Source organism: Chelonia mydas, chromosome 1 (genome assembly GCF_015237465.2).
Source record: "Chelonia mydas isolate rCheMyd1 chromosome 1, rCheMyd1.pri.v2, whole genome shotgun sequence".
In the NCBI taxonomy this organism is placed as follows: domain Eukaryota; kingdom Metazoa; phylum Chordata; order Testudines; family Cheloniidae; genus Chelonia; species Chelonia mydas.
This window is the reverse complement of record NC_057849.1, coordinates 95,386,657-95,402,269: the sequence shown is the minus strand read 5'-3', so window position 1 is coordinate 95,402,269 and position 15,613 is coordinate 95,386,657. Positions and strand designations below refer to the sequence as shown.

The window sequence follows — 15,613 nt, the reverse complement described above, 5'->3', positions numbered from 1 at the left end:
AAAACATTCAAAATTATGGATCTCACAGCAACATTAATTTTGTCTCATGTATTTCTTATATTACATGCATGTCATGCATAGATGTTTTGTGCACCATAACAGAATGCGTGTAAAAATCTTGGCCAGGAATTTCTTTTAATGTTTTCTTGCATTTTTTAGAAAAAATGAAAAAACAGCATGCTAGTACACTTTAGAGTTGCCCACATCTGAATATGTGACCACTGACTGAAGAGTCAAACAACAAGATGGGATACTACAATTCAGGTATCTGAGGATACGGATGTGCATATGGATACCAGTGTGTAGTTTAGCTGCATGCTATTTTTGATCCTTCACTACTTTTCTCTTACCAGTTTCCCCTACCTCCCCAAGTGAGGAAAGTACACAGTTCTCATTGAGGATGCACACACACACACACTAAGTTCAACGCATGTGAGTTTCTTGGATAACTGCAGTATGACTGAGAAAATTTAAATTATGCGACACCTTTTTCATACTGGTAAAATTCCATTCAAACCACCATGTCCCAAGAATACTGAACTTTGGACTGAGGGAAAGGACAAGAAATTTAAGCACAAAAAAGTATTAACAAAAAGTCATCTACACCAGAAGGCTAGGTTAAAATGGAGCAATTCCTCAACATAAATCCACAATCTCCCTTTCTTTAGCGCTCTGTCCTGCCCGACGTTGACCACCCTCAGCTCCCAACGATCCCAATGGGAGTTGACGGTGCTCGGTACGATACAGCCAGCAACGCATAAGGTTTTTGCATCAGTGCAGACTTTACAGTTCTATGTTAAGAAAGAAACATACACATCTACCACAGATAGAAATTCTTATTTCTCTTCAATTATATTTCCTGTAGAACTTACTTCTAGAATCCCATCAAGAAGACTTATAGCAGTCCTGTAATCCTCCTGACGATACAGAGACAGTGCCTGTGAACGCAGGCGCTGCAACTCATCAGATTTCATCAGCTGAGACCGGGCTTCCTTTTCCTCATTATCACTGGGATTAGATTTGAGCTGTAAATATAACAAAAAGAGAGAGACTGAACTCCGGTTGCTGGAGGTCTGATTTTGTTCTATTAACCATCTTGTACCATGGAGAACAAACCAAAGATGCTAGTGAAGTGAACTGAATCATTTAAAACTCCCTTTGAAATGTTTCTAGTTGGGATGAAAGAGTTCTTTGCCACTACATAAACTGTTATAATCCAGAAAAGTCCAGTTCCTTTTGCTCTGTACTAAAAGTTTATCACTTTGACACTTCATTCCTATGTAGTATACCCCCTCAACTGTATTCTACTTAATCCATCTCTTCCATTAGGCAGACACAAAATACAGGATTATTTTATACAGTACTTCAAGGTTAGTAGAGGATTTACCTGTCTGATGTATTAGAAGCCTCACTGCAAATCAGGTATATTTACATAATGAATTTATTGTGACTAGTTCAATGTTACTGTAGAGATGCAATTTTCACACCTCCTTAGAAAGGATGCCATAGCAATAGATACAGATGTTTTAAATCCAGGGAGGGTTCATATGGGTCAGTTGAGAACTCCTGGACTCTGGAAACCAAGAAATGTCAGACTTCACATAAAGCTTCTTTTAGACAAAGCCTGAAGGCCCTTGGTTCCCAGACGCTCTCCTTCTGACCAGACAACAACCAATACAGATTCTCGGACACTATTGTGACAATTTATTGTTTGAAGAGACAGGGTGTATTTTGGCTGTCCCCTTTTATCCCAAGAATCTGTCCATATGTGGGGTTGGGGCTTTGCATTTGGCAGGAATGAAGATCATAGCGTACAACAAGAGCTGGAGAGGGATGGATCACGATGAGTGGTCCCAAAGCACTCAATGACAAAACAGATTTTTACACAATGTCGTCAGGTGGATGTGATCAGATTTGCCATTAAGTCATGTAGGTTATACTCCAAAGTATATAAGAATCCAAACCCAATGTCAGACACATTTCATTTTGCACTGGGGAAGAGGCCTCTTTATTCTGTTACCTAAATCCTGATAAAGATTCATCAAGGCAGAGGCCAGGAGTTAAATCCTGGCCCCACTGAAGTCAATGGCAAAACTCTTTTGGACCCATTCATTCTTCCCCTAATCTCAACATCCAGATTCTTTTTTATCTCAGTAGGGAGATTGGGCTCTTCATCTGCCAAAAAATAGGCCAACTACATTAGCTGGGAAATCTTCATTTCTCTAAACAGATCACATAACTGGAAAAAAGGCAAGCAAACATTCTATGCAGAACACTAAACAAAAGGCTTTAGTAGAGGGTAGTAAAGAACACCATCCAAATGCAGCAACTTGGAGAGTTATCGGTAGTGTAAACTGGGCAAACAACTGAATCAAATTACTATTTTGAGTCCACAGAAAAGTAAAATATTTTTCTGAGGTAAGTAATCATTCAAAGTGAGACACACTGATTTGCTCAGGTAGTGCAGTTAGGTGAAATGTATCCAAACCCAAAAACTTTCTGAAGAGGAGACATAATTGTCACCCATCAATGAGATATAGTGGTAGAGTTAGTCATCAATTATTCAGGTTTTTGGAACAAATTAGAAAAATATAATTTGTTTGCCATTGTTATTTTGTTTTTGCTTCCAACATTCTGAGGTCTCAACAAGTCTGAGCTTGTGGTCATAAAGAATATATTTTTATTCTCCCAGTTTGAAAAAATTTTCTATGATTAGGGAATTCCTCTACAGCCAGCAAGAATGAAATAGCCGGGCATCTTCCTCATTCCCTTTACCAACTGAATGCAGGGACAAGCAAGTGAGGGATCACAAACAATCCCTGACAGAGTTCAGATCGGTAGGGGGAAGGATAAAGCTTCAGAGATCACAAGAACTGATCATCATATTGTGTGGTGAGAGAAGAGTTGTCGATTAGTGATATAAACTAAAGGTCTGATCCAAATCGCATTGTTTTCTATGCGCTTTGGCAAGGCCCTGACTACATTAAATCATTGTATACAACCGGCTAAAAACTCAGGATGATCCTCGAGTACATTTCTATCAATGCAGACATTCCAAAACAGTACACACCCCAATTCAGTATTTTTCTGCACTGAATCATTTATTTTATTTCAAGTCCTAATATGTATTGGGATTACCCAACAAAACGAGCCTGACTTCAAGGTGGGTGCAGAATGGGGATGAAGAAAGGGAAAAGGGAGGGAAAGCATTTTACAACATGTTCCCTTTTGCAGACTGCTTGTCAGGTTAACAAAACCTGTATCTTTTCTATGGTTACTTTAGCAAGGAATAGACCCTACCAAGTATATAAACAATGCCTTTTTGATGCATTATGAATGAGACATCAAGAAAAAAAAAAACAGGTACTGGTGTAATCTCTTCTCTTCCAGTAGGAATGAATGAAACAATAGGCTTTAAAATTCAAGCTGGGACTGGAAACGTATTTCAGCTTCTCAGGATTACATAACTACTTCAGAAGTCAAAACTCATAGCACACACAATTTAGCAAAATCTGACAAAAATATAATGCACACAAAGGTAAACGTCAGGAACTTGTGTGAGAGGAGTATTGTTCATAGGGTTTGTTTTAACTTTATATATCTTTCTCACCTGCCACATACTTGCTTCACTACATAGCGAAGTTTCTAATATATATTTCCAGGTCAAATACTGATTACCATAACATGCAATGCCCTTTGATTCCTCTGCTGCCACTAGAGGTCACAACTGCAGCGTCAAAGTATTTATGCACTGAAATACTTTTTTTATTTCCAAAAATCTAATCTATTATTACTACCTACAAAATGCTGTGGTTAGAGCAGAGGTTGAAAGAGTAATTTTGCACAACTGGAGGTGTTCAGCATGGGTGGCTGTATACTGGAGGTATAAGGGAGTTTGTTGTGGAGTGCAGGTTCCTGCAAATTCATGTGGGCATTACTAGAGGGTGGCACACTAGAGGGTCTGAAGGCCAAACTACACACCCAATGAGAGAGCAACATATGAAGCTGCTGCCAGTGATGTGCCAGCAGCAGCAGAAGGTACCAGAGAAATGCCTCTGCCTGAAGCAATTTGATAGATGGAGGGAAAGCGTACGGAGTGGGGGAGGCATAACAGAACTGGAAGGGGTCAGAGACAGGGGTTGTGGAGGGTTACAGACACTCTCCAGCCCCTGCACTCAGATCTGTTTGGTCCTTTATCCTCCAATTATTCTTTAACCTGCTCTTGATCCCTCCTGACCTCAGAATTTCAATGCTCCTCTCCCACCAGGACCCTCTTATACTTCCGTCAAGGTTCCTTCCCCACTCTGAACTCTAGGGTACAGATGTGTGGACCTGCATGAAAACCTCCTTAGCTTATTTTTACCAGCTTAGGTTAAAACTTCCCCAAGGTACAAACTATTTTCCTTTTTCCCTTGGACTTTATTGCTATCACCACCAAGCATCTAACAGATATATAACCGGGAAAGAGCCCGCTTGGAAAAGTCTTTCCCACCAAAATCCTGGGGAAGGTTTGTAAAAATCCTCACCAATTTGCATAGGTGAACACAGACCCAAACCCTTGGATCTTAAGAACAATGAAAAAGCATTCAGATTCTTAAAAGAAGAATTTTAATAGAAGAAAAAGTAAAAAGAATCACCTCTGAAAAATCGGGATGGTAAATACCTTACAGGGTAATTAGATTCAAAACATAGAGAATCCCTCTAGGCAAAACCTTCAGTTACAAAAAGACACAAAAACAGGAATCTACATCCCATTCAGTATAACTTATTTTCTCAGCCATTTAAAGAAATCAGAATCTAACGCATATCTAGCTAGATTACTTACTAAGTTCTAAGACTCCATTCCTGTTCTGTCCCCGGCAAAAGCATCACACAGATAGACACAGACCCTTTGTTTTTCTCCCTCCTCCAGCTTTTGAAAGTATCTTGTCTCCTCATTGGTCATTTTGGTCAGGTGCCAGAGAGGTTATCCTAGCTTCATAGCCCTTTACAGGTGAAAGGGTTTTTCCTCTGGCCAGGAGGGATTTTAAAGGTGTTTACCCTTCCCTTTATATTTATGACACGCCCCCCAAATCACAAATAGGGTGAAACGCTGGCTGTGATTTCTTCCTGGAGCTCTAGGAGAAAACAGAGTGACTTACCTAGGACACCAGGTGGGTCAAGGAACTATCAACCCCCTACAGGCCAAAGTGGATGCTATCCAAAAGTGGCCTGTCCCCAAGTCAAAGAAACAGGTTCAATCCCTCTTAGGCTTGGCCGGTTATTATAGGCGATTTGTACCACAAAACAGCCAAATCGCCGCCCCACTGACAGACCTAACCAAAAAGAAACAGTCAAACACCATTCAGTGGACCGAAGAGTGTCAGAAGGCCTTTAACCAGCTTAAAGCGACACTCATGTCTGACCCTGTACTAAAGGCCCCAGACTTTGACAAACCGTTCCTAGTAACCACAGATGCGTCCGAGCATGGTGTGGGAGCAGTTTTAATGCAGGAAGGACCGGATCAAGAATTCCATCTTGTAGTGTTTCTTAGCAAGAAGCTGTCTGAGAGGGAAAGCAACTGGTCAGTCAGTGAAAAAGAACGTTACGCCATTGTCTACGCTCTGGAAAAACTACATCCATATGTTTGGGGACAGCGTTTCCACCTGCAAACCGACCATGCTGTGCTACAGTGGCTTCATACCGCCATGGGAAATAAGAAAAAACTTATTCGGTGGAGTTTAGCTCTCCAAGATTTTGATTTTTGACATCCAACACATCTCAGGAGCTTCTAACAAAGTGGCTGATGCACTCTCCCGTGAAAGTTTCCCAGAATCAACTGGTTAAAATCGTCCTTGAGATGTGGAATATATTGTTAGCCTTTATATACTTGGTAGTATATTTAGAGGTGCACTTGTCTTATTAACTCTGTTTTCTCCTAGAGCTCCAAGAAGAAATCACAGCCAGCATTTCACCCTATCTGTGATTTGGGGGGCGTGTCATAAATATAAAGGGAAGGGTAAACACCTTTAAAATCCCTCCTGGCCAGAGGAAAAACCCTTTCACCTGTAAAAGGGTTAAGAAGCTAGGATAAGGGAAGTTTTAACCTAAGCTGATAAAAATAAGCTTAGGAGGTTTTCATGCAGGTCCCCACATCTGTACCCTAGAGTTCAGAGTGGGGAAGAAACCTTGACATGGTGGCAGCAGTGGGATTTTAAGGGTGTTTACCCTTCCCTTTATATTTATGACAACTTCCCTTCCCTTTCCTGCCCCACAAGTCCTGGCTAGGAAGTTCTACAAACATGCACACAGGCCCTTTTCCTTCCACAGTCTATATTACAAAGGTTAAGCCAATAAACACTATACAAAGAGTCCCTGCTTCCCTCACCAGTGCCCTCCACTCCCCACCTCTGGGTCCTTCTTTCTCTACCACCTCTGCCTATCCCTCTGCTGCCTGATACTTTTGCCCTCCCCGCTTTTCACCCCACCTAATCATCCTCTAGGTCCCCATTCTTTCCTTCCCCCAAAATACCCCTCCATGGCATGTGAATCAAGGTTGCCCAAGATGCTAATGTTGCCTTAAAAAAAAAAATCACTAGTTAATTAATTTTAAATGAGTTTAACTGAATTTCTAACTATAGAAGTTTTTGTTAATTAATTATAGTAAATGGGTGCAGTTATAGCATTGTTCCTTGACCCTCACCCCGCTATTGCATTATGAGCTATTACAGAGCACGTAATGCAAACCAAAATTCCTGGAGACACATAGCTGATGCTAAAGTAAACGGTGAATAAATCTGAAGCATCAGTGTTATAGCTACACAGTTCAGATGCTGATCCACTGCAGGCAAAAGAGCACTGCAGCTGGAGTTGTGGTGGTAAGTGACAGCCATGTTTAACGATAACTTCACCCAACCAGATACAGATTACCAAGTGACAACTATTTCCTTCCCCCTCATACACAATGAGACAAAAGCAGGCTTTAAGCATTACTGAAACAATGTTTTTCATCATAAGGTTTCCCCACTAGGTGCACTAGACAGGATTTATATGTAATGTTCACAGTACAACTGAAAAATAAAAAAAAATAAAAACTTTCTCCAAGTGAAGAGACGACTAGGAGAACGAAGTCATCCTCCACACTCCACCTAACAAGCAAGCCAAGAATTATGGACAGTTTTCTCTACCTTTTCCTCCTTTGGAAGAGATAAGAGGGAGGGGGTTGGGGAAGGAAAGGAATACATCCAGATCCCTATCAGAACTAGGGATGCAAAGGACAGCTGTTTACCTGTTTACTCTAACGGTTCTGCAAAGAAAAGAAAGGAAGACTAGCAGAAGGCCAATATGGCTCCAACCAGGAGCTCTTTAATGAAAATCAAAAAGGAATCCTACAACAAGTGGAAACATGGACAAATTGCTAAGGAGGAGTACAAAGAAATAGCACAAGCATGTAGGGAGAAAATCAGAAAGGCTAACACACAAAATGAATTACACCTAGCAAGGGACATAAAAGGCAACAAGAAAAGATTCTATAAATACAACAGGAGCAAGAGAAAGACTAAGTGAAGCATAGGTCCACTACTTAGCAGGGACAACAAAAAGGCAAAGTGTTTAATCGCTATTTTGCTTCAGTCTTCATTAAAAAGGTAACTAGAGGACTACAGAAGGGCAAACATGGTACCTAACAGTAGAAAGGGGAACAAAGAGGATCTGGACAATTAGAGACCAGTCAGCCTAACTTCAATACATAGAAAGATAGTGGAACAAATTATTAAACAATCAGTAAGCACCTAGAAGATAATAGTGTAATAAGGAATCACCAACATGATTTGTCAAGAACAAATCATGCAAAACCAACGTAATTTCCTCCTTTGACAGGGTCACTGTCCCAGCAGATAGGGATAGAGTTGTAGATGTGATATGTCTTGATTTTTATTTAGTAAGATTATCAAGTGGGACTGTCAACATTCTCATAAGCAAACTAGAGAAATGTACTCTAAATGGTATTAGTGTAAAATGGGTGTACAACTGATTGAAAAACAAACAAGTAGTTATCAATGGTTCACTGACACATGTAGAGGGGTCCCACAGGGATCTGTCCTGGGTCCAGTATTATTCAGTATTTTCATTCATGACTTGGATAACAGAGTGGAGAGTATGCTTAAAAAATATGCAGATAACACCAAGATGGGAGAGGTTGCAAGCACTTTGGAGGACAGGATTAGAATTCAAAATGACCTTGAGAAATTGGAGAACTGGTCTGAAATCAACAAGATGAAATTCAATAAAAACATGTGTAAAGTACTTTACTTAGGAAGGAAAAAAATTAACTGCACAACCATAAAATAGGAAGTAACTGGCTAGGGGGCAGTGCTTCTGAAAATAATCTGTGAGTTACAGTAGATCATAAATTGAATACAAGTCGACAATATGATGCAGCTGTGAAAAAGGCTAATATTCTGGGGTTTATTAACAGGAGTTTTATATATAAGACATGGAGGGTAACTGTCCCACTCTACTCAGCACTGGTGAAGATTCAGCTAGAGTATCGTGTTCAATTCAGGGTACCACACTTAAGGAAAGATCTGGACAAACTTGAGACAGTCCAGAGGAAAGCAACAAAAACGATAAAAATTTTCAAAAATCCGGCTCATAAAGAAAGGTTAAAAAAACCTGGGCATGTTTACTCTTGAGGAAAAGACGACGGGGGGAGGGGGAAGGACAACGACCCATAACAGTCTTCAAATATGTTAAGGGCTGTTATAATGAGGACAGGGGGGCACCTGTCATGTCTACCGAAGGTAGGACAAGTAGTAAAGGGCTTAATCTGCAGCAAGGGGTATCTAAGGTTACATATTAGGAAAAACTTGCTAACTATAAGGATAGTTAAGCTCTAGAATAGGCTTCCCAGGGAGGCTGTGGAATCCCCATCTGCAAAAACTTCCAGAATTGTGAGTTACTGCGTTGCCCCTCTCAGGGTCAGCAGGTAAGAGTTTTACTACTGCTAAAATGTGTGACAACCCCATGATTTGCCAGATTATCTGCCTTGCAAGCAAACTCGTTAGAACTCTCCCAGTTCAAACCTTGTCTTGCCAGTAAGGAACAATGAACCCCAACTGAAGTTCCCCAGAGACGTCTCTCTACACCATCCAGCCCTCTTACTGAACACTCACAAAAGTAATTAAGTTTGTTGCTCCTTTAAAGAGACAATACACTGCAACCTGTTAGCTTAACTGGTATTAACACACTGTTCCCTTCAATCAGTGCACTGAACACAGTAAAAATAATGTAAGTTTATTTAACAAAAGGACATAGGATTAAGTGATACCGAGTATAAGGAATAATGATAGAAAGGGTTACATACAAACAAGAATAAAAATATGCTTCTAAGACTAAAACCTAACAGATTAGATTGTCTTGTTCAAAGAAGTGTTTCTCACCAAGTCTTTTCCACGACGGCTGACCAGAGTCTCTGGCCAGGAACCTTCACAAATCTCATAGTGCTCATTTCCATTGTCTCTTCCTGTGAAGGATGCCAAAATGGCATTTTCTCTCTCTCCTTATATCTTCCCCAAGTACATGGACCCTGCTTTAAGAGGCAGGAAGACTTCCTGGTAGTGCAGTCTCCATCCTCCATTTGTTAAGTGGGGGAAGACTGTTAAGTGGTCATCTTCCCTCGGGTTGCTCTCCTGATGGCTTTTTTACCTTGCATGTATGTGTACCTTCATTCTCTCTGCCTAATGGCCATGCTGGTCAGACAAGCAAATACACATTCCTTTATCTAGAGCAGACTGGGCTTATGAATGTGCCAAACACATTTTAAGAACATAAAATTCTAGCACAAATCCATAACTTGGTCTACACACCCCACACATACATCATGCAGGAATATTAAAGATCAGTGAGTTATTAGTTTTCCATGCCACCATTTGGGTATATCTCATGACAAGTGTGTTAGGTGTAATGAGTATGTCAAGCGTGACAAGAGTTGCTGACAGAGTCATGAACCACCACTGGGCCTCCGTGTCACACCATCACTGGAGATTTTTAAGAATAGTTTGAACAAAAACCTGTCAGGGATGGTCTAGATTGACTTGGTCTGGCCTCCAGTGCTGGGGCCTGGACTTGATGACCTGTGAAGGTCCCTTGCAACACTACATTTTCATGATTCTATTACCTTCATAGGATAATGTAGGTAATCAAGATATCTCTTATTACAGTTTAATTAGTATGTTAGCAGTGCCATAAAACTAAAGCAGCACAAATGCACTAGAATGATTTTAGAAATAAACTACATGGAAACCATTTGTTCTTTAGTTTAACTAAGCAAGCCCAGTGCATAAAGTGATCATGTGTCACCCCGAGGCAATTCAACCATTTATTGCACTGTGTAGAATCCACTTGCTCCTTGGAATTATAAATTATTTGGGTTAGGATTGTGTTATTTATTCGGCAAAGCTATGCCACTATAGCTTTTATGGTGCTATACAAAAAAGTTCTCTAAATCCCAAAACTCCATTACAGTAGCTGAAGTAGGAAATGTTACCACTCTACCTATTAACGTTGCCCAATGATTCCCATTATAACATCTTGTTTTCAGTTGCGTATACTTTTGCTAAACTTTAACCACTTGGGCTGAGATTTTCCATGCTAGGCATCTGCCTCAGGTTGATTTCTGTGGAAAATTTTAGTCAGAACAGTTCAGCCCTTTCCAAGATCAGGGTAGGGAAAAATACATTGTTTGCTCATGTCAAAAAGAATTGGCAATCTTTTCTTTGAAGAGTTCTAGCACCCCTATGCTCTGGAGTAGATACCTGAAATTTGGCTGGGGGCAGCCTTTGTCAGGGATGTGTCTTTTGCCTTCCCCATGAAAATCTGCTCAAATTTGACCAAGTGATAAGCCTCTTGGGGATGAGCGGGGAGAGAAGTCAAATTCACACACACTCAGTACAGATGTCTTAGATTTTTAGCAAATGAAGTCCCTGAAAATTCCATCCACACTGAGCATGCTTCAGACACAGGCTGAGCAGGAATTTCCCTGCTTACCCTATGTCTGAAGCAACTGCAGCTCTGAGCTGCTGTGGATCATGCCAGGTCCAGGTGCCTGAACTGCCTCTCCTGTGCTTCCTCAAAGATCCCCCTCCTGGACCCACATAGCATGAAAAAGGAAGCCATCTTATCTGAAAGCAGAGGGGATAAAACCTGCCAGGGGGAAGGGATGTGGGAAAGTGGATTGGGACAAGAAGCTTGGGCAGTGGGAAATCTACTGGGAGCCAGTAGGTGGTGGTGATCTGGGGAACTATAGGGGGAATGAGATCAGAACAACAGCAGAGAAAGCTAATATTGGCTGACTGGGAAAGGAGACTGGGAATGAGAACTAGTAAGAGGTGGGAAGAGAGAGGAGACAGATCTGATGAGGAGGCAGAATGTGGAGGAAGAACTGGGACTGGCTGGGCAAAGAGACTGAGTTAAGGAACGAAGTGTGGGGGCGGTGTGGTGGGGAGATAAGACCTGAAGACTGGATGAGGAACCTAGGAAGAAAGATTGGAACTGGGAACTCATGGGGACAGGAAACCTGGGCATAGCAGGGAGGGGCATGACTTGTGGCCAAGGCGAGTGACAAAGACTAGATGAGTAGTCAGGGAAGGGAGTCTGAAGGAGCGAGACTAGGACTTGCTGCACAAAGAGACTGGGACAAGAAGCCAGAGGTGAGGAAGAGACAGTACTGGGACACTGATAGGTCAGAGGGGATGGGGCAGAAGAACAGGCAGACTCTCCAGAGCCTCAAATGGAACTCAAGATTCTTGACTTTCACCATCCCTTTGCCTTCAGCAACTATCTGTGAAACCCACCAGCGAAGTCTCCCATCCCACTCTACTCCCGCACCACAAAGAGGATAACAACCTACTACTGCTATCAGTTACTCCATTACCTTAAGCAGCAGAGGTTTGGTGTGGTGGACCTAAAGGGTCTAGCCCTGCTAATGACCCATGTCAGTCTCAATATGAAACGACAGGATGGAATTAGGTTTATTTCAGTTTACTTTTTTAAAAAAGGTAGAAAATTACACCCAAAAACCTATGTTAAAAGAACATTATTAAAGTTGCAAAGTCAAGCACTCAAAAGTTAGGAAATGCCAGAATAAAGGGTGCCTTAAGTTGGAAGGCATATATTGAACGAGGCAGGGGATTGCAAGAAGAGGAAGGATGGTCTCAGGGTTAAGACAGTTTAATGATGCCCTGGAGAACTGGATCCTATCCCTGACTGTGTCTGGGTTTCTACATGATGCTAGTTAAGTCACACAACCCAGACTTTTCACAGCTAATCCCTAATTGTGTGTTCCTCATTTTCTGGGTGCCTGACTTGGGATCCTGGGGCCCAATGTACAGTAGTACTACTGAGTACTCACAACTGCAACTGAAGTCAATGGAAGCTGTGCCTGAATACATGAAGTGCTATAGAATGCCGGGTACTCTGAAAAAACCAGGTCCTAAGCATCTCAAATTGGGCCTCCAAAATTAAATACCCATTAATCTCTGTGCATCAGTTTCCACATCTGTAAAATGGGGGTAATACCACTCCCCCTCACCTCACAGGGGTTTTGTAAATATAAGTCCAATATTTGTGAAGCACCTGACATTACACTGATAAGCACCATAGACAAGCCCATGGGTAAACTAATAATTGTGTATTTGGAGGAGGGTTTGAACAATATGCAGTAAATAATGCCTGGGGCCACCCACTGAACTATGAGGAAGAAACAAAATATTATACAGCTGCTCATTCAGTGCACGTGATCCATCTTGTGTGCTGAATGAGGCAGGGATTCTATAAAAAATAGCATGTGATCTTACAGTCTTTAATTATATCATAATGCATATGCATAAAGGGCCAAATTAAAAGTTGCACAGGCAACCTTAATTCTGGTATTTCCTAACTTTTGTATGCTTGACTTTGCAACCTTAGTAAAGTTTTTAACGTGTGTGTGTGTGTGTGTGTGTGTGTGTGTGTGTGTGTGTGAGTGTGTGAGTGTGAGTGAGAAAGTAATATTAGGCAGCTTGGGACGATTTGATTTTATTGGGAAATATCAATAAACATCAATTCCACCACATATGCAAATTGATGAAAAAATATTTCCATTGATAATAATCAAAATTTACTGATAGGCAAAGTAAGAAATCTGCTTGAGAACTTAGAGTTTGACCTAAGGATGTTTAATTTGTGTATTTTGACAAGTTGTGTTTTAACGGTTATAAAGTTTTACACTTTTGAAATCTCAGAATCTACCATCATTAAATAATTCTTCTGATACACAACCATTACCTGACCCCCCCACCATAAATTTCCCACAACTGCAAAAATTAAAAAAAAAAAAAAAAAACCAGTAAAAATGGAACAAATGTTTTAAACATCTGTCAAAATTATAAAAAATAAAAATAAAATTCTGCCAAGCCTAAATATTATATATACACAAAGTTTGATTAGAGCACAAAATGTTGAAGAGTCAAAAAATCCAAAGTTGGGGTTTCACTCACGAACTTTGCTATGCTTCTGCACCTGGCCAGACTATAATCCAACCTCATAGATATATGACTGCAAGTACTGCAACTGCTTTCCACATGTTTGAAATTAACAATTAAAGCAGCATATTGAATGTACAGGTCAATTCCTCTGTGTGGAACAGGTAATACCATGGCCTGTCTACCTAGCTATAGGGAAGTAGGTATGGCTTGTACCTAGAGAACGGTAGGGTGAGGGAGGATCTCTCATATCTAAGTGGGTTGGGATCTGGAATCCTTATTGGAAGAGAGTTATAAATACAGAGGTGTTTAAGTCACTAAAGAGAAGGTGGATGGATTAGATTGCATTGTGTGGCTTACAGTGACACTGTAGACAGAGGAAGGCATTTGTGAACGTTAAAAAGGAGGGACACAGTCAGGGTGAGAGGGCCTCCATACTGTACAACTGCACAGAGACAGACGGCAGTGTGCCTAGTAGAGGCAGCAACAGGCTGCCAAGCACAGAGAGAGGAACGGTTTTTGACAGGTCCAAGGAGTAATGGAATGACATTGAGCAAACAAAAATGCAGGCTGAATATCAGGGGGATGGAAGGAAAACTCATCTAACAGGGAGATCTGTTAGGCTGTGGAACAGTCTCAAGGAAAGTGGAAGAAACCCCACTGTTTGAGTTACTAAAAATTATGAAACACACTAGAATATACTCCAAGGGAAAGTCCTGAACTGGCAGGGGGATACACACAACTTAATTAAATTCCCTTCCCCGTTTCCCATCTATGATATTTACAATAATGCTAGATTATTAAAGTGAGGGGAGAATGGCTCTCCCCAAAAATTGCGCATTAGACTGCCTTCTCTATTTGCTGCTACCACTCTTACTACAGAGCAAATAATTTGGGGACCTAGTCTAATATCAACATGGGGTGCACCTCTCAGAGACTGAGAAAGAGAAGATAGCACTTTTGGTACCTCTGCTCTAATGCTGCCTGAAATAATGGTGTTAGAGTTTGTATTTGACTAGAAGAGGACGGTTTGCTTCATCCACAACTAAAATAGACCTACACACACACTGGATGACCATGGATAAATACTGTAACATTTATAACTGAAGCCTGGGCTAAATTAGGAAAATATAAAAATAATTTGTAAGCACACAACGTTCAAAGTTGGTTAGTCTTTGCTGACACCTAGTGGAACTATAAGAATCTTCAATATATGGCTTTTAAATATCTATAATTCCTCCACGCTCAAAAAAACCCATAAATTCATCTCTAAGAGAGACAGAGCATCTCTATTCACAACATATTCATTGCAGTGCAATGAAATGTCCACAATTGGAAGCAGTTTAAACAAGTCTGTCAGCAAGGCCCTTTGCAGTAGTTTTTTGCGTGGCTCAGGTGCAGCAAACTTGATATCTGTCACATATCATCCATCTGCTTTTGGAAAGACTTTCTTCACACTAGTGCCAAAGTATTCTTCCGGGGCGGCTGAAAGACACATGGAGAAAGGTACCATGTGATTTAATGAAGCCTCCCTTTTTCAGAGAGGCCCTGATCCTGCAAACCACTTAACACATCAATATTCCCATTTATATCAATACAATTAATCACATGCTTGACTAAGTGCAGTGCTGGATCAGGGCCCAGAAGAGGGCGCTGACATATCCTCCAACTCTTTTCCTAGTGACTTTCACTTTGTGTCTGCTAAGGAAACATTAGATATGAAGCATCTGAGGAACCCTACTGACTATTCAACACCTTGGAGCTGTACAAAGAGACAGAATAGCCTTCCACTGAACAATAATTCTCTAGAGCTAACTAGGGACCTCTGGTTAACACAAGAGGTGGGCAAACTAAGGCCTGTGGGCCACATCCAGCCCACGGGACCCTCCTGCCAGGCCCTTGAGCTCCCAGTCCCCGGCCCCTCCCCCGGTGTTCCCTCTACCCCCGGCCAGCGCAATGCTCTATGCAGCAGGGCTGCAAGCTCCTGAGGCAGCGCAGCGGCAGAGCCTGGCCTGATCCGGTACTCTGTGCAGCACAGCACGGCTGCCTGTCCTGGTGCAGCTGCGCCGGCAGCCACCAGTGCTCCAGGCAGCGCGGTAAGGGGGCAGGGAGCC

At 41.5% G+C, this 15,613-nt stretch overlaps 1 protein-coding gene across 2 annotated transcripts in view; it reads right to left on the bottom strand.

The window, feature by feature from the left end:
* Positions 1-15,613, bottom strand: part of DNAJC3 (DnaJ heat shock protein family (Hsp40) member C3) — a 65,224-nt gene that overhangs the window by 25,926 nt on the left and 23,685 nt on the right. For both annotated transcript variants that reach the window (XM_037895900.2, XM_037895922.2), the window contains exon 5: positions 873-1,025. In XM_037895900.2, the coding sequence (XP_037751828.1) occupies positions 873-1,025 (153 nt within the window). The remainder of the gene's footprint in view (positions 1-872; positions 1,026-15,613) is intronic.